Source organism: Ursus maritimus, unplaced genomic scaffold, assembly GCF_017311325.1.
Source record: "Ursus maritimus isolate PB19 unplaced genomic scaffold, ASM1731132v1 scaffold_36, whole genome shotgun sequence".
NCBI classification, from domain to species: domain Eukaryota; kingdom Metazoa; phylum Chordata; class Mammalia; order Carnivora; family Ursidae; genus Ursus; species Ursus maritimus.
The window spans coordinates 24,369,373-24,389,286 of record NW_024426230.1 but is presented as its reverse complement, the minus strand read 5'-3'; the positions used below and the strand labels follow the sequence as shown (position 1 = coordinate 24,389,286).

General features: G+C 41.6%; 1 protein-coding gene across 1 annotated transcript in view; it reads left to right on the top strand.

The window, feature by feature from the left end:
* Positions 1-19,914, top strand: part of NIN (ninein) — a 94,129-nt gene that overhangs the window by 54,512 nt on the left and 19,703 nt on the right. The window contains 13 exon segments of the mRNA XM_040620896.1: positions 1,389-1,499; positions 1,890-1,979; positions 3,947-4,085; positions 5,876-5,997; positions 7,309-7,814; positions 8,649-10,342; positions 10,345-10,771; positions 12,032-12,157; positions 12,267-12,336; positions 13,857-14,072; positions 15,127-15,240; positions 17,979-18,101; positions 19,227-19,340. Coding sequence (XP_040476830.1) covers positions 1,389-1,499; positions 1,890-1,979; positions 3,947-4,085; positions 5,876-5,997; positions 7,309-7,814; positions 8,649-10,342; positions 10,345-10,771; positions 12,032-12,157; positions 12,267-12,336; positions 13,857-14,072; positions 15,127-15,240; positions 17,979-18,101; positions 19,227-19,340 — 3,852 coding nt within the window.

Below are 19,914 nucleotides of genomic sequence, written 5' to 3'. Positions count from 1 at the left end.
GACCCTGCCGCACCTGCCCTCAGCGCTCTCGGGACCTCAGTGGGCTCTGAGGCTCCTTCACTGCTTGCTCCGACACGGCAGACCACAGGACTTTTTCATTCCCATGATGCCTGTTTTTCTCTTGCTAGAAGATAAGGCATCACAGACAATCTTATCTCCATCTCCCAACCCCTGGTCCAGATCGTGTTTTCCCTGTGGTCAGTAACAGAACCTGATTGGCTTCCAGAGCACCAGCACAGGCCTGATACATACACAGAGATCGCTCCTAACTGTTTTGTCATCTAAATTTAGACATACTTTGAAAGATCATAGTTTTAGAACTGGCAGTTTGGGAGAAGGTGGTATTTTTTTTTTTTTTTAAGAAAAAAATGCTTCAAGCACATTCTTTTTTTATTCCATATTGCTATGTGAGGGTGTGAACTAGAATGTATTAAAAATATACTGGCTTTATATTCTTTTGGCAAAATATACTTTGAAAATAATGTTCTTCCAATCAGTCTTTAACACTGGAATAGAACATATGTCAAAATGCAGGTCTGTGGGGTTTTATTTTTTAAGCAAATGTGGGTAGAAATCTAACAAGTATTATATATAGGGAAAAAAATCTTTTGTGGACTTCAGTTGATGTGTTATTTTATTATAATAATTTAAACATACAAGTAATGAAAAACCTTTATGTGTAGCTTTTATATCTTTAAGCCAAAATAAAATTGTAAATATAAATCAAACTATATCATCAGTAAATGAAATTGATGTTCATTATTCTTTTTATACTTTTCTGAGTTCTCTTTTGCTATCAGATGAACAGGGTCTCCTGCCACCAATTTTGACAATATATTGAGAATGTTTTTCATGTCATTAAATATTATACTGCAATGTTGTCCAATAGAAATACAATGCAAGCCATTTATGTAACATCAAATTTTCAAGTGGCCGCATCAAGTGGAACAGGTGAATTTAATTCTGAATCATTTTATTTAAACCAGTATCTCCAAAACATTGACACATAATCAATATACAAAAATTATTATTGAGCCATTTTACATTTTTGCACTAACTCCTCAAAGTCTGGTGAGTATTTTACACACCTAGAGTACATCTCAGCTTGTACTATATACATATTTCAAGTGCTCACTAACTACATATGACTGCTAGTCGCTACCCTATGAGACAGCATTGTTCTGCAGGAGCAAAGAAACAGGAGGCAGACTTTTGGGCTATAAGATAAATACCAGTTTTTTAATATTTACTTTTGTCCTCTCTACTGAAACTTTCAAGATGAACAAACTCTCTCAATCTTGAGCACTAATTTATGCATCCTATAAAAAGGTACAACAGTTTGCTTATTTTTAATGCTGTGCCCATTTACTTTCCCCAAATTTCTTCAGGAAAACAGTCGTCTAGAAAATGAGCTTCTGGAAAATGCAGAGAAGTTGGCGGAGTATGAGAATCTGACAAACAAACTCCAGCGAAATTTGGAAAACGTGTTAGCAGAAAAGGTACATCTGTTTAAATTTGGTCTCCTGACATGCAGCCCAAAGTGTAGCTTGCTCAAAAGAACAGAAGCAATGCCACCAAGGAAATTTCTATTAAGGAAGCGTTCACATGGCTCAAGGAGGCCGTCAGTTTGGCAGGGATATAATTTCAGAGCTTGGATACGAGGGAGACATCGCCTAGCACTGAGAAGGGATCCCTGCCTTAGTTGAACACATCACTCTAGTATGTTCTTCCCATCATGCAGCTGGTAATGTTCTGCTTAAATGTCACATTCCTTTCATACTCAAGAGACCATATTCTGGGTGAACTCCAGAGACTGGGACCTTTGGTGGGTTAAAGGTCCGGGAGGGACACTTGGGGAAAGTGGAAACTATGTTCTTCTCCTTTTCTAGTTTGGTGACCTTGATCCCAGCAGCGCTGAATTCTTTCTGCAAGAAGAGAGGCTGACACAGATGAGAAATGAATATGAACAGCAGTGCAGGGTGAGTGACTAAAGAGAACCCAATACTTGCAGGAGGGCCTGGGTTCAAATCCCACTTCACCATTTACTAGTGACCATAAGCAAGTCGCTTAATAATCTGTGGGTGCCTCCGTTCCTCATCTGTACGATGACAAACATAAGGGTACCACTCGGTAGGTTGTGGAGAAGAGTCAGCGAGTATATGTAAAACGCTTAGAACAGAGTCTCGAACATAGTAAGCACTTAACCCAAACGTATTTAGTATCCCCCAAGTATTAGGGAATCATGGAAACTGCAGTTAAGTCTGCTTTATCTAGGTCAGATTGCTCGTGCTTACAGGAGAACATAGTTCCATTCCAAGTGGGGAAATACATGCTCATGTTGATGGGCTTGTTCCAGAATGAGCCTTTCTTAATCAAACGCTGCAGACCTAATCTGATGTAATTTGCTTTTGTTCTGTGGTTTTTGGGGTTTTTTTTCTGACCACAGTCCTTATTTTATTTGCAAAATGCAAATGAAGCAAAATCACTCAAGTCTTTAGCCAGTAAATCATCACAAATTCCTCCCAGAAAAGACAAAAACGTCCTTATAAAGAACAGGAATCTTTGATTTGATTTTTTTTTTAAGTAACTCTCGTAAGTTTAGGAATTTGGGATTTTTTTCCCCTTAAATCACAAACACTTGTTGATTTTAACAAGGGTAAATCTAACAGTTCTAACTGATTTAGATGAAAATCGGGCTTGTGCAGAAACGAGGAAAACAGTCACTCCCTTGTGAGGTTGCTCATAGCCCGCCTTCACGCGCACGTGTTGAGAAAAGAAATGAAACATTAATGGCACTTTTACAATTAAGTTTTGGCTCTTGGCTCTAATCAAGTAGAGTTGTTTTCCTTATAGATCTTTACAGTTATGATTTTTCATCCCAATCTCCCCAAATTCCCCAAATTCATTGTTTTTTTTTAAGTAGATTTATATACCATTCACCCATACAATTCACCCATTTAAGGGGTACACTTCAGTATCTTTTAGTACATTCACAGACTTGTACCATCATTACCATAATCGAGGTCAGAACATTTTCATCACCCCAAAAAGAAACTCCCACTGCACTTGGCCGTGGAATCTCTCCCTAGGCAACTAATAATCTACTTTTCGTCTCTGTAGATGCACCTGTTCTTTACGTTTCACGTAAATGGACTCAAATACGATATGTGGTGCTTTGCGGCTGGCCGCCTTCGCTGACATAGTGTTTTCATGGTTCATCTGTGTTGTAGTGTGTGTCACCACTGCTTTATATTCCCGTATATGGTGATACCACACTTCTTATCCGTTCATTTGTTGATGAACACTGGACGTAGTCTGTTATGAATAATGCTGCTATGAACATCTGTGTGCGAGCTTTCGTGCGGCTAGGTTTTCATTTCTCTTGGGTACATATCTAGGAGGGGAATTGCTGGGTTATAAGATCACTGCATGTTTAACCTTTGGAGGAACTGCCAAACTTTTCCCAAGGGGTGCGCACCATTTTACGTTCCCACCGATATGAGCGTTCCAGTTTCTGCACATCCTTGCCCACAGTCGTTCTTGCCGTGTCTTTTGAAGTCAAGCCATCCCTAGGGGTGATGAAGTGGTACCTCACTGGGTGTTTTATTTGCATTTCCCTGATGACGAAGGATTTTGAGTAGCTCTTCAAGTGCTTATCAGCCTAGCTCTTTCGGAGAAAGGTCTATTGAAATCCTTTGCCTAATTTTTAAATGGATTGTCTTTTTATTATTGAGTTGTATTATTTCCTTATGTACCTGGTTACAAGTCCCTTATCAGAGCACATAATTTGCAAGAACTCTTCCGCCACTCTGTGGGTTGTCTTCTTACTTTCATGATATCCTTCAAAACAAAAGTTTTTAGTCTGGTGAGGTCCAGTTTATTTTTTCTTTTGCTGCGTGTGCTTTTGCTGTCACATATAAGACTAGTGTTGGTTTTCAAACTCAAGGTACTACAAGACCAAGTGGATGAACTCCAGTCTGAGCTGGAAGAGTTTCGTGCACAAGGCAAGGTGTTGAGACTTCCCTTGAAGAACTCGCTGTCAGAAGAGCTTGATGTCAGCAGGGGTCGCATCGAGCCTGACCAGGGTAAGCCGTTCCGACATCATCTTTTCAGAGGCTGTGCCTTCAGGTTTTGCTTTTAGGGCCACGTTTGAAAGTGAAACTGCACAACTTTGGCAACCATCCAAAACAAAACAAAACAGCCTGGCAATACTATTTTCTTGAGCCATTTCACTCGTGGTCTGTTTTTTCATTTGTCTTTAAAGTCTTTATGAAAATATTTCTATCTGATTTTTATGTGTAGCAACAAAGGAATGGAAAACATCAAACCACAAGGATATTTGCTTTCTTAAAAAAAAAAAAAAAAAGACAAAACTGGCCCCACGTCTGGGCATCCAAGGCCTTGGGAGAATTAGAATTCAGACCCTGACTGTTGCCGACTCTTCCCTTTCTGAAGGAGTGCCTCACGGGTGTGGGGATGGTTTTGGGGAACAGGCCAACCAGAAACCAGGATTTGGTTTTCTCATGCTGGCTCTGTTCAATATTGGCATTGCCTCTATAAAACAACAAATAAATTTAAGTGTTGGTTGGCTGTGCCTTTGCGGAGGATTTTGAGTGGCGAGGTTGAGAGCCAGTGGTTTGGGAGCCCTGCTGCGCTCATTTTTAGCTCTTCTCCTCCCTCCTGCTGTTCTGCCTCTTTCCTCCCTGTGCTGTTTGAGTTTCAGAAAGGGCTCATAATAAATTCCTCTGTGATAGTCTTCCCCACTGCTCCGGAAGTACTGGTTCCTACAAGATTTGTTTATTCCTCTGCTTACCGTTCATCTAGAATAAATAAGGGGTTGGGGAGGGGACTGGGAGAGGGCTGAAGACCTTTGCTGTGGTTCTAAGTGTGCGGTTGGTAGCCTTACTGCAGTGTGAGAAGGGAACCCAGTGGATCATATGATGTACCTCAGAAGCTCTTCTGGGACTTTTTCCATAGTGTTGGGGGTTCCCCTCACAGGTGTGTGAAGCTGTGCCATCTTGGGGTGGCTTGCACCCCAATTGTCACTTCTCAGTTGGGGATATGCCAACTGAAAAGAATATATAAACAGAAACCCCAAGGCAAGACCGTCAATCCCAGATGCGAAACAGGCCCTTTCTCCTGTCTGCCTGTGGGCCCCCACACGGAAAACCTTTTTGAGTCCCCTGCCTTCAGAGGTTTGCACGCAGTATTAGACGTCATCATTTTGTCTGTGTACTCGCTCAGCCTCCATTTATGCTTCACGTGTCGGTGTCCTTCCCAGTCGTCATCACGGGCAGTTGTGGAAGTGAGCCCACATGTATGAGTTCAGAATCTGTCTCCCAAACTGCCCATATCTAGGTTCCTAAGCAATACCCTGTTTTTAAAATTTTAGCTGATAATTTAAAATGGGGTTCCCCTTGCACTATAGGGAATTAATATTCTAATACTCAGTCTTCTGTAATCGAGTGGTGGGTTCGAGATCTTGACCCGTGACCTTACTCCCTCCTGGCATCATCTGCCACATGCCGCTCCTGCTCCTTTGTCGGATGGATAGAAGACTGGCTGGTGTCACCAAATTCCCTCATTCCAGAGCATTTGCATTTAGAAGGTCACCTTTAAACAACCATTTCCACCCCTACCCCCTACCCACCTACTCTTCAAAAAGATGAAAGAACCCTACCGTGCTGCCTGTTCACCTTCATTTTTAATGCTTGAAACAAGAAACCTCTGGGCTTCTGTGGTTTCCTAGTAGATCTCATTAGTGGTAATTTAGGCTGAAAATCCTTCATTAGTTAAACTGGATGTCCCTCCTTAGATGCTAGCTGTGTTACTGAAAGAATCTGCTGCAGGGTCAACAGATCCCATGTGTTTTCAGGGCTTGGTTCTGAAGAATGCAATCCATTGAATATGAGCATCGAGGCGGAGCTGGTCATTGAACAGATGAAAGAACAACATCACAGGGACTTATGTCGCTTGAGTCTGGAGCTTGAAGATAAAGTAAGTCCTTCTTATCCTGTTCTCTCATTTCCTTGCGCTCTGACAAGTTTTTGCATGTAGGACATTCTTAATTCTTTTTACTCATAAAGCATCACCTTCTATGCATTTCCTCTTGTGTCTGGAGGCTAGCAAAAACCCCCTTCCTCAGGATGGTTTCATAGGCAGAGCATGAGGCCTTTTCCTCCTAGGAGAAAGTTTCTCCAGAATGTATCCTCTTCAGCACCAGTAAGCGCGGACCTTGAAGGCGAATACATGATTTCCAACTGGTTCTAAAACATCTTAATAAAATCAAAAAAGTCCTTTGATACAGCTAACATTAGGTACGAGTTCTGAATCTTGGCCTCCAAAACCCTCCACCATGTTGCTTCAACTTATATTTTTAGTCTTCTCTTTTACCTTCTTCTCTAGTCAGACTAGTAGTTCGCTGTTCTTCATCAGACTGTCCTCTTTTGTTCGTGCTATTACATGCTATGTTATTTCTTACTATCTTTTGAAAGTCTCCTTACCTTCAGAGTTTATATCAAATGCTACCTCTTGCATTGAACCCATTCCTGAATACCCTTGACCAAATGTGATTTTTGCCCCCTCTTTGGATCTCCAGGTTACATTGTAGCTCTGTTTTCTATACCTTCTATATTTTTCATTCTGCTTTGTGGTATACTTGTTTGTACTTGTCAAAACCACGTCTAGGGTGGTTTCTCCTGGATGGTGAGACTATATCTTACCCAACTTCGTGTCCCCACAAGGCCCACAGAGTGCCTATGGTAGGTGTTCAAGAAATATTTGAATTAAGTATTTTAAGACCCTACACGTACAGTTAGACGGGATGCCTGGGAAGACAAATGGTATCTATGAGAAAGTCTAGTTGTTTTTATCAGAGTTGTTTAGAAACTAGTAAAATTTGGGGGGCCTGGGTGGCTCAGTTGGCTGAGCGTCGGACTCTTGATTTCAGCTCAGGTCGTGATCCCAAGGTTGTAGGATGGAGCCCTGCATCAGGCTCCCTGCTCAGTGTGGAGTCTGCCTGAGATTCTCTCTCGCTGCCTCTCCCCTCCCCCTGCTCGTGTGCATGTGTGCTCTCTCTCTCTCTCTCCCCCTCACATAACATCCTAAAAAAAAGAAACTAATACAATTCAACAAAGTTAAAAAGAAAAGCCAACTATGCCTCAAATATATCTTATTTAACATGTTTTCAAGTCATTAAAATGGGAAAACTGAAGAATGTCTCATAGGCAAAAAGTAGCTGCAGCCCCTCTCACCTTTCCACGGCCTTGAGTTGAGTAACATTATGGTGGTTTTGCTTTCTGACCTTAGGTGCACCATTATGAAAAGCAGCTAGATGAAACCAGGGTCGCCGGTGAAAAGGAGCAAGAGAACATGAAGCAAAAGTATGAGAGTGAAGTGTATGTCTTGGAAAAACAAATAAGTGACCTTAAAGATGAAATTGCAGAACTTCAGGGCCAGGCAGTGGTGCTCAAGGAGGCCCAACATACAACTATCTGCAGACACGAGGATGAGAAAAAACAACTGCAAAGGAAGTGGGATGAGGAAAAGACTCACCTGCAGGAGAAGCTGAGGTTGGAACACGAGTTGGAACTCAAGGCTAGCCTAGAGCAGGCAGAGGAGAGCTTTAACCGAGAGAGAGAAGGACTCATTCAAAATGGCGCCTGGACAGAAGAGAAGGTGAGAGCCTTGACTCAGGAACTAGAGCAGTTTCACCAGGAGCAACTTAAGAGCCTGAAGGAGAAGCACACTCTTGAGAAGGAAGAGTTGCGAAAAGAGCTCTTGGAAAAACACCAAAGGGAACTTCAAGAGGGAAGGTAAGAAAACAGAGGAAAATCAAGAAACCCAGGGCACTGTCCCTTGGGGGGGGCACCAGAAGTTCCGGTCAGTTAAGGGGACTTTGACTAGACTCTAGTTTCTCAGCCCGTTTTGCCATTGTGTAGACGTAAGCCTATCCTAGGGTTATTGGAACTGTTTTTTTGCTTGTTTTTCAAAGACCTTATTTCTTATATCAACAAGTATCCTTTCAGGTTCCAGATGAGGATAATTGTTGTGTTCTGAGAAATGCTATTTGTAAGCCAAATTCTGGTAAATACTCCCAAAGTATGAAATGCCACGTTGTGCTTACCGTCCTCACGTAAAATCTCAGGTACATTTGAGGGCTTTGGTGCTTCATACTATGATTAACTGGGTGCTGCTTTATTAAATAAGAAGGAAAACATAATGATTATGTTAATAGGTATGGTTTATAGGACTACTGTCCTCCAGTGTATACTTAATTAAAATGAAGGAATTTTATATATTTCCCAAGCTAGGGATTAGGTTAATATGCATTTGATCCTTGATGTGAAATATCAGTTTACATTTTCCATAAACAAATACATCCAGGAGTATGCCAAAGAAGTTGGTTTCTAAATTTTCCCTCTGAATGCAGAGAGAGGTAAGTCTTCTAAATTAATTATGGCTGCCAGTCTTAGCTCTCAGAAATGAGATCCTGTCTCTGTAGAAATCAATTACATAGGAATAAGTGAAGACCATTGTTAGAAAGCATTTAAATTGTTTGGTGGCTTCTTGTGTGCACGGGAAAATGTTTTTGTTTGCTTCTGGAGTTGGTGGCAGTTTCAGTAATGCTGTATGTTGACTACATTTAGGGAAAAAATGGAAACTGAGTGTAATAGAAGAACCTCTCAGATAGAAGCCCAGTTTCAGGCTGATTGTCAGAAAGTCACTGAAAGATGCGAAAATGCTCTGCGAAGCCTGGAGGGGCACTACCACCAAGAGCTGAAGGAGCTCCTGGAACAACAGCTTGAGGAGAGATCCCAGTGGGAGTTTGAGAAGGACGAGCTCACCCAGGAGTGTGCAGAAGCCCAGGAGCAGCTGAAAGAGACTCTCCAAAGAGAGAAAGCAACTTCTCTGGTCCTGACCCAGGAGAGAGAGATGCTGGAGAAAACCTACAAAGAACATTTGAATAGTATGGTTGTTGAAAGAGAGCAGCTACTCAAAGACCTGGAAGATCTAAGAAACGTGTCGGAAAGTCAGCAAAGCCTACTGTCCGACCAGATCCTTGAGCTGAAGAGCAGTCGTGAAAGGGAGCTAAAGGATGGTGAGCAGGTCCCGTGCCAGGCAGCCTCCTCAGAGCAGCTGGCCAGCCAGCAGCTGGAGAAGCTAGCAATGGAACGGGACCGGGAGAGGCAGGAGATGATGTCCAAGCTTCAGGCCATGGAGAGTGTCCACAAAGTGACCTGTGAGAAAGCAGACCAAGAGAGGGCTGAGATGAGCACAGAAATCTCCAGGCTTCAGAACAAAATTAAGGAAATGCAGCAGGTGGCATGTCTGTCCAGGAGAGAGAGTGGCTGCCAGGCAGCGGGAGGGGAGGAAGCGGAAGCAAGTGGAGCCACGTCCCTGCTCCAGCAAGGAAAGCAGCTGTTGGAAGAGAATGGAGATGTACTCTTAAGCCTGCAGAGAGCTCACGAGCGAGCAGTGAAGGAAAATGTGAAAATGGCCACGGAAATTTCGAGATTGCAACAGAAGCTACAAAAATTAGAGCCGGGGTCGGTAATGTCGTCTTGTTTAGATGAGCCAGCTTCTGGATTATTTGCAAATTCTGTGGAACAAACAGAGCCCTTTTTGCTGCAGAATCCAATGAAACAAGTAGAAGGTGTAAGCACACGGTGCGTCCTCAATGACCTACCAGACGACGAAGCCCAGGATCTGGGCAGTTCAGGGGCGAGCTCTGCTCAGAGACAGGGGGTCAAAATGGAGGTGTCGGAAGCATCAATAGAGAGTTTTTCCGAGCTTGAAAATAGCGAAGAGACCAGGACTGAGAGCTGGGACCTGAAGAATCAGGTTTGTCAGCTTAAGGAACAACTAATGATCCTACGTGCAGACTGCAGTCGAGCTTCCGAAAAGAAACAGGACCTACTTTTTGACGTTTCTGTGCTGAGAAAGAAACTGAAGATGCTTGAGAGGATCCCCGAGGCTTCCCCCAAGTATAAACTGTTATATGAAGATGCCAGCAGGGAAAATGACTGTCTCCAGGAAGAGCTGCGGGTGATGGAGGTGCGCTATGACGAAGCCCTAGAAAGTAACAAGGAACTCACTTCGGAAGTTTTCAAATTGCAGGATGAGCTAAAGAAAGTGGAAGAGGTGACGGAAACGTTCCTTAGCCTGGAAAAGAGTTACGATGAGGTCAGAAGAGAAAACGAGGAGCTGCATGTTCTGGTTTTGAGACTTCAGGGCAAGCTGGAGAAGCTACGAGAAAGAGCAGCACTCCAGTGTGACTGCTTCTCCTTGTGGGAAGCCCGCTTAGCTAACCTGGAAGTCCCGCCCGAAGAAAAGGTACTGGAACTGTGCCAAAGGTGATGAACGTACACCGGATCATAGAAGAACGTTATCGAGAAAACCAGTACCTCGAGCAGGAGAATACACAGCTCCTGGGAAGAGTACAAGCGAGTGAAATTGCCTGGCTACACAGAACAATCCGGACACATCGAGAAAAGCCCAGAGTACAGAACGAGCTTATGGTGGAGGAAGAAGACACCGCTCTCCTAGGCCTTCGGGACAGACATCTTCCGCGTCAGGCCACGATAGCCGAGTTAGAGCTGGAGAAAAAAAAGCTGCAGGAGCTGACCAGGAGGTTGAGGGAGAGAGTCACTGCTTTAGTTAAGCAGAAAGATGCCCCTTGTCAAGGAGAGAACGAGGAAGAGCTGAAGGCAATGATGCATGACTTGCAGGTCACGTGCAGTGAGATGCAACGCAAAGTTGAGTTTCTGAGGTAACGTATGCACCTTCTGAACTTCCCGGACTCCCGAGAGCACCTCAGCACGTCTAACGCCCACTGCTTGCTCTGCCTAGAGAAACTAACCTGTTAGTCTTCGAGAAGAGAGCACTACTGTAGACTTCCTTCTGCTTCTGCGTTGTCTTAACAAGTAGAGTAACCTGGCCTGGGAGGCCTTCCCTTCCCCGATAGGAGATAACTGTTGTTCGTTCGGGGTGTCGTCATGGAGCGTGTGTGCCTCGTGAGTGTGCGTCAAGTCTAACTCTTCTCTAGCGTTTCACTTGGATCGATAGTTGTTTTGGTTTTGTTTTTGCTAAATGTTGGTTATTTTCCTCATGAAATGGAACATGTTCTGTGAGAATGCCTTCCGTTTATTATTAACGCACTTGGTAGATAAGAGCTCTTATCCTGTACTATTATAGGAAAAATGTCATGCTTTGTGGCTTACAGGTTTTCACTTACAGCGCTTGAAGCTTGATACTCTGTAAACAATGGAAATTTATCTTAGAACGTATAATTTTATTGAAGAGCTATCAGATTCTAATACATGTGCTAGAAATAAAGACAAAATTAAAACCAATTTGAACCACTGCTCACTTGACTTTATATAATATGAATGCAATTGTCTTCTAGCAAATTTGGTTTTTAAAAAAACTTGTAAAATATTACATGTTTTTGAAATATCTTAATGATATGAAACAAAATAATTCTGGATGTAGTTTTTCCTCTTCCTCAGACCATTTTTAGTTCTAAAAATCAGGATATAATGAGTTGAAAAAAATCACAAAGGAAACATGATTGTACGTGTTTCAGTGTGGTCCTTTGCTTTATGTAGTGAATTCTCTTTGTAGGAACCCTGAGGCCTGTAACTAAAGCTAATACAGCTTAGTAATAGGCTTACACCTATCTGGAGCAAGTAGAACTTGAGACTGAGATAAAGGAAGTTATTTGCTCAAAGCAGTACGCTTGCCACTGAGAAAATTAGCAACCATGGGGGCAGAGTCTCAATTCCCATCTCTACGCTCAAGTGTTTTAGCCACACTTCCCTAACGTCTTTTTGTGAAATTCGTAACTTCCCAAAAGAAATGAGTCAATATGTCATAGCTTGACTTCCATTACTAAGAGCCTACTAATTTAGACTTCTCTTTTTAACTGGCATGCAATACTTGTTTTATTGGAAGTTACTAGAAAGCATTTTCCAAAGATGCCAGATGACGGCCTTATTATAACTATTTTTTTTTAATCTCTGTAATTCAGATATGAATCTGAGAAGCTTCAAGAAGAAAATTCTATTTTGAGAAATGAAATTACTACTTTAAATGAAGAAGATAGCATTTCTAACCTGAAATTAGGGAAATTAAATGGATCTCAGGAAGAAATGTGGTAAGACATATACTTAAATTTTCTTAAGGCATTTTTGCAAGGACTAAAACTGTTTTTGCTTCGGCTTTTAAAGCCTAACTCTTAGGTTATATTTTCACTGTCCCTTTAGGCAAAAAATAGAAACTGTAAAACAGGAAAAAGCTGCAGTTCAGAAGATGGTCGAAAATTTAAAGAAACAGGTAAGGAGATACTTAGTACTTCCCAATGTTTCTTGATTCTCAAATTTTCTATATTTGTAATTTATAAATTCATAAGACATTCCCCTGGAATAACATGTAGCTGATGATGGTAAAGTTGTAAATCCTGCGTTTCAGAATAGAAACCCACCCCATGCTGACTGTAAACTAGGTTTCTATTTTTTGGCCCCTGTCATAATATATGTACTATTTCTAGAGTCGGAGTGCTTAGTACAAGCTTTATAATCAATGGGAATGGGGAGATGATGCCTCTAAAAGCTCTACCCCTCACATTCTTTCAGGTAATGTTAGCTCCTTCCTCTTTCAATACCGTAATTGAAAGCAGAAAGGACACAATTTCACAGATACAGAGTAATGGTTCATCAGTAGATCTTTGCATAGAATTGCAGTGTATTCAGCTAGCTTGTGCCATCCGGCACCCAGTTTGTGTAATCTCACAGCATGCAGTTGTGCAGGCAAGGCCATTTAAGAATCTGTCTGAAACAGCCAAAAGACAGGGACATCCTGGGAAAAGAGCATTTTCAGGACTTGAAACAGACAAGGTCTTAACATCCAAAATGTATTCTGTACTCTTATAAATAAATGGCAAAACCCAGTTGAAAAACAGATAATTGGTTCAAAGTAGTCAAGTAAAGGAAAAAACAAATACAACATATAAAAAGATAGCCTAATTAGGGAAGTGCAAATTAATGTTCCTTTTTTCATCTTTCAGATTAGCAAAAATTAAAGATACCATCCGTCTTTAAAAAGGGATGAAGAAATGAATGTGTACTCATACGTTTTTGGTGGGAGTATAAGCTGGTAGCACTGTGAGGAAGACACTTTGGGGATAGCTATCAGAACAGTGTTGTATGTGCAGACCTGCTAACCCAGCAGCCCCACTTCTAAGAAAATGACCCTAAATGCGACATGCTACCATGTAGAAATGAATTTTTCAAAAAGACTGTTCTGTTTCTTCATGATTAAAAGAATGATAGCAAACCTATATGTCTGCCGGTGTGGGAATGGATAAATACGTTATGCAATGTCTTGACACAGAATATGCTATAGACACTAAAACCACACCACATAGTGGTGGTTTCTGAATGCACTGACTTAGAAAGATAAAAGTCTGTAAGATACTGTAAGTGGGAAAAGCAGGCTGTCCAAACATCTGAAATGATTCAAATTTTTGTTTTGAAGGGGAGAAACACCTCTCCATGCATATGTGTTTCCTATATACATAGAAACCCGTCTGGAGGGACACAGACCCAGCTGTGAACAGCGGCTACCCCCATGGAGTTAGATTGAACTGGGGGTCTGGCACTTCTTCGTACACTTCCCAGTTGATGGAATTTGTAGTAATGAGTACTGTAATTGTTCTATTAGTAGGGACGTGTGTGTGTACATATATCTGCCTATAAAACCTTACTACAGACAGGGAAGAACCAGTTAGCCTCTGTATCTGGTTTTTAGGAGAAGTAGGGTAACTAGTTTTTAAAACTTATCTCAATTTGAATTAGATTTCAGAACTAAAAACCAAAAACCAAGAGTTGGATTTGGAAAATACAGAACTTAGCCAAAAGAACTCTCAGAATGAGAAACAACTGCAAGAACTGAGTCACCGTCTGGCAGGGGCACTGACCCAGAAGGAGGAAGAGCCGGGACGCAGTGCACGTGAGCAGTGCAAACTACAGGTGCCTCATCGGAAAGAAGAACTGGAACAGTGTAGAGTGCAGGTGCGGAGGAGAGCCACCCTACAGCTTCCGGGGACGAAATCCCAAGAAATAAAGCAATGCTGGCATTGCATTTCTTACAGATAAGGTCTTCATAATTAAAACAGTGTGGTACTGGCAAGTGAATGGGCAAATAGATGAAAACTTAGTATAGAACAAAGGTACCTTCTCAAATCACTGGGGTAAAGATGGATTTTTTTTTTTTAAATAAGTGGTTCCTGGACAACTCCATAGACATTTGGGAACAGATAAAATGAGATCCATTTGTATAGTGCATAAGGATAAACTCTAATTGGATTAGGAGTCTAAATACAGAAACGAAACTACAGAAGTACTAGAAGAAAACATGGATGAATTTGTCTTTAACCTTCGTGTAGCGAAAAGCTATCCAACTATGATTCCTAAACCAGAGGCAAAAAAAAAAAGATTAAGAAAATCTTTTCATGGCCAAAAAAAAAAAAGTACCATAAACAAAGTCAAGAGACAATTCACAAACTGGGAGAAAAATATTTACATCACATACCACAGAGAATAGGGCTAATATCCCTACTATGTAAAGAGCTCTTAAAAATCCATGGATTCGGGGCCCCTGGGCGGCTCAGTTGGTTCAGTGTCTGCCTTCAGCTCAGGTCATGATCCCCAGGGCCTGGACTCGAGCCACGAATCAGGCTCCCTGCTCAGGGGGGGCTACTTCTTCCTCTTTCTCTGCCTCCGCCTTCTCCCCTACCTGCTGCTCTCTTTGTGCTCTCTCTCTCTCTGTCAAATAAAATTTTTTTAAAAAGATGCAAAATTATTTTTTAAAAAATCCATGGACTTAGAACCAAAATCTGATAGCAAACTGGGAAAAAAACCCACCTGAGAAATCATGTTCATACTGTTTAGGAGCACAGTCTTTCAAAAGATAGTTTTGGCTCGTTTCACCGAGGATAACGGTCCTACAAGGCCTGTCACTGAATTAGGGCGAGGGTTCCCTGACTGCTGCCTCTTGTGAACCTAGTAAGTTTCCCCAGGCCACGTGAAGATGTCTGTTACTTGACTTTCTGATTTTTCTTCTTAGTCCTCTACTTTAGTGTCTTCTCTGGAGGCCGAACTTTCTGAAGTTAAAATACAGACTCATATTGTGGAACAAGAAAACCTCCTTCTCAAAGATGAACTGGAGAAAATGAAACAAGTAAGACTGTGCTGCTTGGAGTGGGCGTGAAGGGGGTGGCTTATAGAACAATATGGTACCTGATGGTCTGGCTTTTCTAGCCACCAAATGTCCTTTATACAGAGTCCTGTCAAATAGCTTAGTGCGTAGTAAAATGGGGTTTGCAAGGACAAGTCCACTTACAAGGATTCCTATTGCTAATTCTCCGAATGCGGTTTTAGTTGTGTAACTTACACATATTATAGACTGCAATTCTATTGCTATAAATCAGTCACAACCACTTCAGTTTAAGAAATTTGTTGTTCTGCTTTCTTCTGGGCAGGTGATAAAGTAATAGAAGCTCGTCTAAAAAGAAAGTGACTTTCTTGCTCATAACTTTAAGAACTGTTCATCTACATTTGTGAGACACAGGCGAAGTTCACCCCTCTTTCCCTTTATTCTTGAGGCTTCTATCCTGGGCTAATGAGTGAATTCTAGAACATTATCAGGGATGCAATCTCACTCATGAATTTTCCTTTTAAGAAGCCTATTTCAATGTTTCAAAGAAAGACTTAATTTAAATATAAAACAGGATTCACCTTAAAGTTATATCTTGAATGTTGTCCTGTTTTATTCTTCATTCTGAACTTTTCAGTGGGTACAGGATTTGAGCAATCCTGATTTATGAATAGGAGAATTTCATTTTGTTTTTTCAATTTGCTTCATCAAAGGTTTACTTTGATATTATGAGATCCTTAGATTATAAAATTCTCTCGCTTGTATCTGCTCAGCCTATGAGCATAAAGGTGTCCTCTGAATGCTACAACATTGAGTCTCTACCACTGAGTTTTTTGTTTGTGTCGATTTGTAGTTGACTCCTATAAGTCTTGATTTTCTAATAGGATTGTAAGACTCCTGGGGAATTTGTGTCCCTCGTAATGCCTCGTGATTGGTACCCGATAGGAGCTTTATAAGAACCTTTTCAAGTCAGATGCTGCTATGCAAAGTATATCTCTTCTGCCGTAACAGAAACTGTCTGCCATTATAAATGCTTCAGAAGTTAAAACTCATAGGGCCTTTCTGTCGGTGCATAAGTACTCCAAAGCTGTTATCACCAAGTTCATCCTCATTACCATGGGCATACTTTTCTCCTTTACCCTTTGAAAATCTGTTGTTCAGTCTTTAAGATGTTAATATGGACTCCAGATCCATAGCATGAAAAGTGCATGTTTTGTGACTTCACTAAGCTAGAGATCAGAAGAGAAGGACTGGATTGGGGAGTAAAATAGCAAGAGGAGGACATCATTCGGCACATTTTTATCGTGTATTTTTTTACGGAGGCATTGGTATAAATAGTGAAGTGGAAAAATGGTGAGCCCTGTCTGCCTTTGGTAGAAGTTGTTTCATGGCACCTGGACTCTTTTGGGTCACAACAGTGGGGTAGTATCATCAGCCCATTGTTGCTGCCATACGGCTTGGACCTAGGAAGTGTGTGCTGCTCTGTAGGACCCAATACAAGCAAAAGTACTTTGTGAATGAGAAATTCTGTGTTGCACAGCAAAGAAACACAAGTAGCATCAACAGGAGTCTCATGCCAGTCTCTACACCCAAAATGCTACCAGGCTTTGTGAGGGTCTGGGGATGAGGAAGCAAGGTAGGGAGCAAAGGAGACAGGTTCTTTGGTAAACCAAAGCCCAGCTACTTTAAAATACACTTTTCTATGTCCTTCTGACTTTAGGTTTGTAAGGTATGCTGGATTTGTTGTCAGTTGAAGACAAGATTCAACCCTTAGAGTCTATTTTGTCATGTTATTCCTAGAGTGAATGTGAAAGGACATAAGGTATGAAGTGGATGGCCATAAAATCATAATGAATAATAAAGAATTGAAGATGTGAAAGCCAAGTGAAACAGGAAAGTCAAAAATGTATAGGAACTATGGGAAAGGGCAAAGAAATGTACGAAACAATCGGTCTCATTAGAGCAGTCGCTGGGGGGAGGTGGGAATGACTCCCCCACGCTGGGACATTTAGCCATGTCTCGGGCCATTTTTGGCTTTCACAACTGGTGTGTGGGGAGAGGAGTGCAACAGGCATCTAATAGGTAAAGCCAGAGATGCTGCTAGCCATCCTCCAGTGTGAAGGACAGCGCCCCCAAATTATCTGGCCCCAAACGTCAATCCTAGTAAGGCAGATGCTGTAACGGAGCAGAAAACGTCTTTGGTTTGTCTTGATTCCAGTAGAGAGGAGGAGGCCAGTGTGTCCACATTTAACATGTTACTAAGCAAGTCAGTTTTGGCCTCTTCCAAAGGGGAGGGCACATGGAACACACTGAAAAACTGATTGTTTTAGGGTTAAAACTTGCCCTTGTATTGATTCACTGTGCTTGGTTCATGCCAATTTTGTAGTCTTGACTGAGATTTCTGAAAAAGATTTTTTTCCTAGTTGAAAGAGCCTGAGGAAACTGGATTGTGCTATGTATGTACACAAGTTAATTGATGACAGAATGGCAGTTACTTATTTTACCCTGAGGTAAAAACCAGGAAGCTGGACCATTATGTAACAGCGTCTGTCTACGTGACTCTATCTGGGCAGACATTTTGGCAGTCAGTTGGAGAATGGAGAGAATGTAGCAGGGAACATTTTGTTAAATTTAATTTTAGTCCCCTAGAGTTTCTACGTCCTCTGAAATGTCTGTGTGGATAGGGAAATAGCAGCAGCCATGAAAACGCCCTGGTTATAAATACAGCCGTGAGACATGATGGGGTTCTTCGTTTCTTACAGCTGCACAGATGTCCTGACCTCTCCGACGTCCAGCAAAGACTTTCTAGTGTTCTCAGCGACAATGAAAAACTGCTGAAAGAGAAGGAAGCGCTGAGTGAAGAATTAAATAGCTGTGTGGACGAGGTAGTACACACGGGACTGTGTGCCAGTATCGTAGTGGGTGCCATAGTGAGCGTTTCTCTGTACCGTGGCGCGTGGGCCTCCCGTTTTAGCCTAATTGTTCCCAGGTCTCCTGTAGAACAACATTCCAGCTCGCCTAATGTGACCTCAGAATTCCCAAGGTCATGATTTTGACAGGAGTCTACACTGGTTAATAATTATATTATTATATATAGTAATATATAGTGCATCTCATTTTAATATATAACCATGCTACTTAATGTATATTACTTAAACATTTATTTATTATTTAGAGAGAGCACGAGCAGAGGCGGGGGACAGAGGGAGAGGCGGAGAGAGAGAATCTTAAGCAGGCTCCACACCCAACCTGGGGGCTCAATCTCACGACCCTGAAATCACGACCTGAGCCAAAATCAAGAGTCTGATCCTTAACGAACTGAGCCACCCAGGCGCCCCTTAATGTATATTATTAAATATATCACTATTAACATATAAATACTGTTGCTTTTAATAATCTGAGCTTTTATTAAATATATCACTATTAACATATAAATACTGTTGCTTTTAATAATCTGAGCTCTATTACATAGACACTTTTTTTCTATTGTATTTTCCGTAGCAAATCCCAAAACACTGCCTTTGTCCCACCTGCCTATATAGGCATTCCGTATTTTCCTATTATGGTACTCTCTTGAGATTGAGCCAGTAGGTTGTGGGGGAGGGCAAAGGAAGAGGGAGAATCCCAAGCAGGCTCCCTGCCCAGCTTGGAGTCCAACGCGGGGCTCAACCTCACAACCCCAAGATCATGACCTGAGCTGAAATCAGGAATCAGACACTTAATAAGACTGAGCCATCCAGGGACCCCTTGAGATTTCTCATTGCCTTCCAGCCTACCATTTCACACCCACAATGAGGCAATGAGAGAGAAAAATGGAAATCGCCAAAAAGAAGAGATGCCTCAGAATTAAAGGTAGAAAGGGAGTCAGGAAAACAGCTTCATTTACCTTGCCCTGCTCCCCCATGTAAACAGACGGTGCTTAATCTTTTCAGCATCTGTAGAGGTATAGAAATTGAGGCTAGATATGTTTGCAAAAATGCCCTGTTCCCTCTTTTCTTTTCCTGAAACAGCTGGCAAAATCAAGTCTTTTAGAGCACAGAATCGCAACTATGAAGCAAGAACAGAAGTCTTGGGAACTCCAGAGTGAAACCTTGAAGTCCCAACTCGTGGCTTCACAGGAAAAGGTATGTGGCCAATTCTTGTTTCTTCTGCACAGTTACTAGCTATTCCAACAGAACTCCCAGTAGAAAGAATATTCCAGGTGGAATTGGCCTAAGAGGGCTCAGAATGACTCAACTTGACTAATATCTATCACATGCTTCTAGTATGATGAAATAATTTGAACAGTTCCCTCAAAGCTCATTATTAGAATTATGAGATTATCTCATTATGAGATTACTTAGGAAAGCTCGAGAATAAAGTGTAGAAAGGACTGCTTATTTCTCATTTAGAAAAAGGGTTTCTAAGGCAGATTCCTGCCCTGTTAAAGATCTCTATCAACCTTGCTTTTACAAATTTACATTGTTCTTAATTGAACTATGTACTAGATTTTAGCATGGAGTGGGGTTCTGACAACTATATATTTTCATGTTTAACTAAGGGTTCCTTTACAAACCAACACCACTGGCTAAAACACAATTTCTACAAAATTCAGTAAAGCCATCTCCTGTATGCCAGTTGGTTCTCTTGGTTCTGTAAGAGACCACTTGGTAATTAATATACCAGATGACTATCTCAGCAAGACCCTGCTCCAGAACA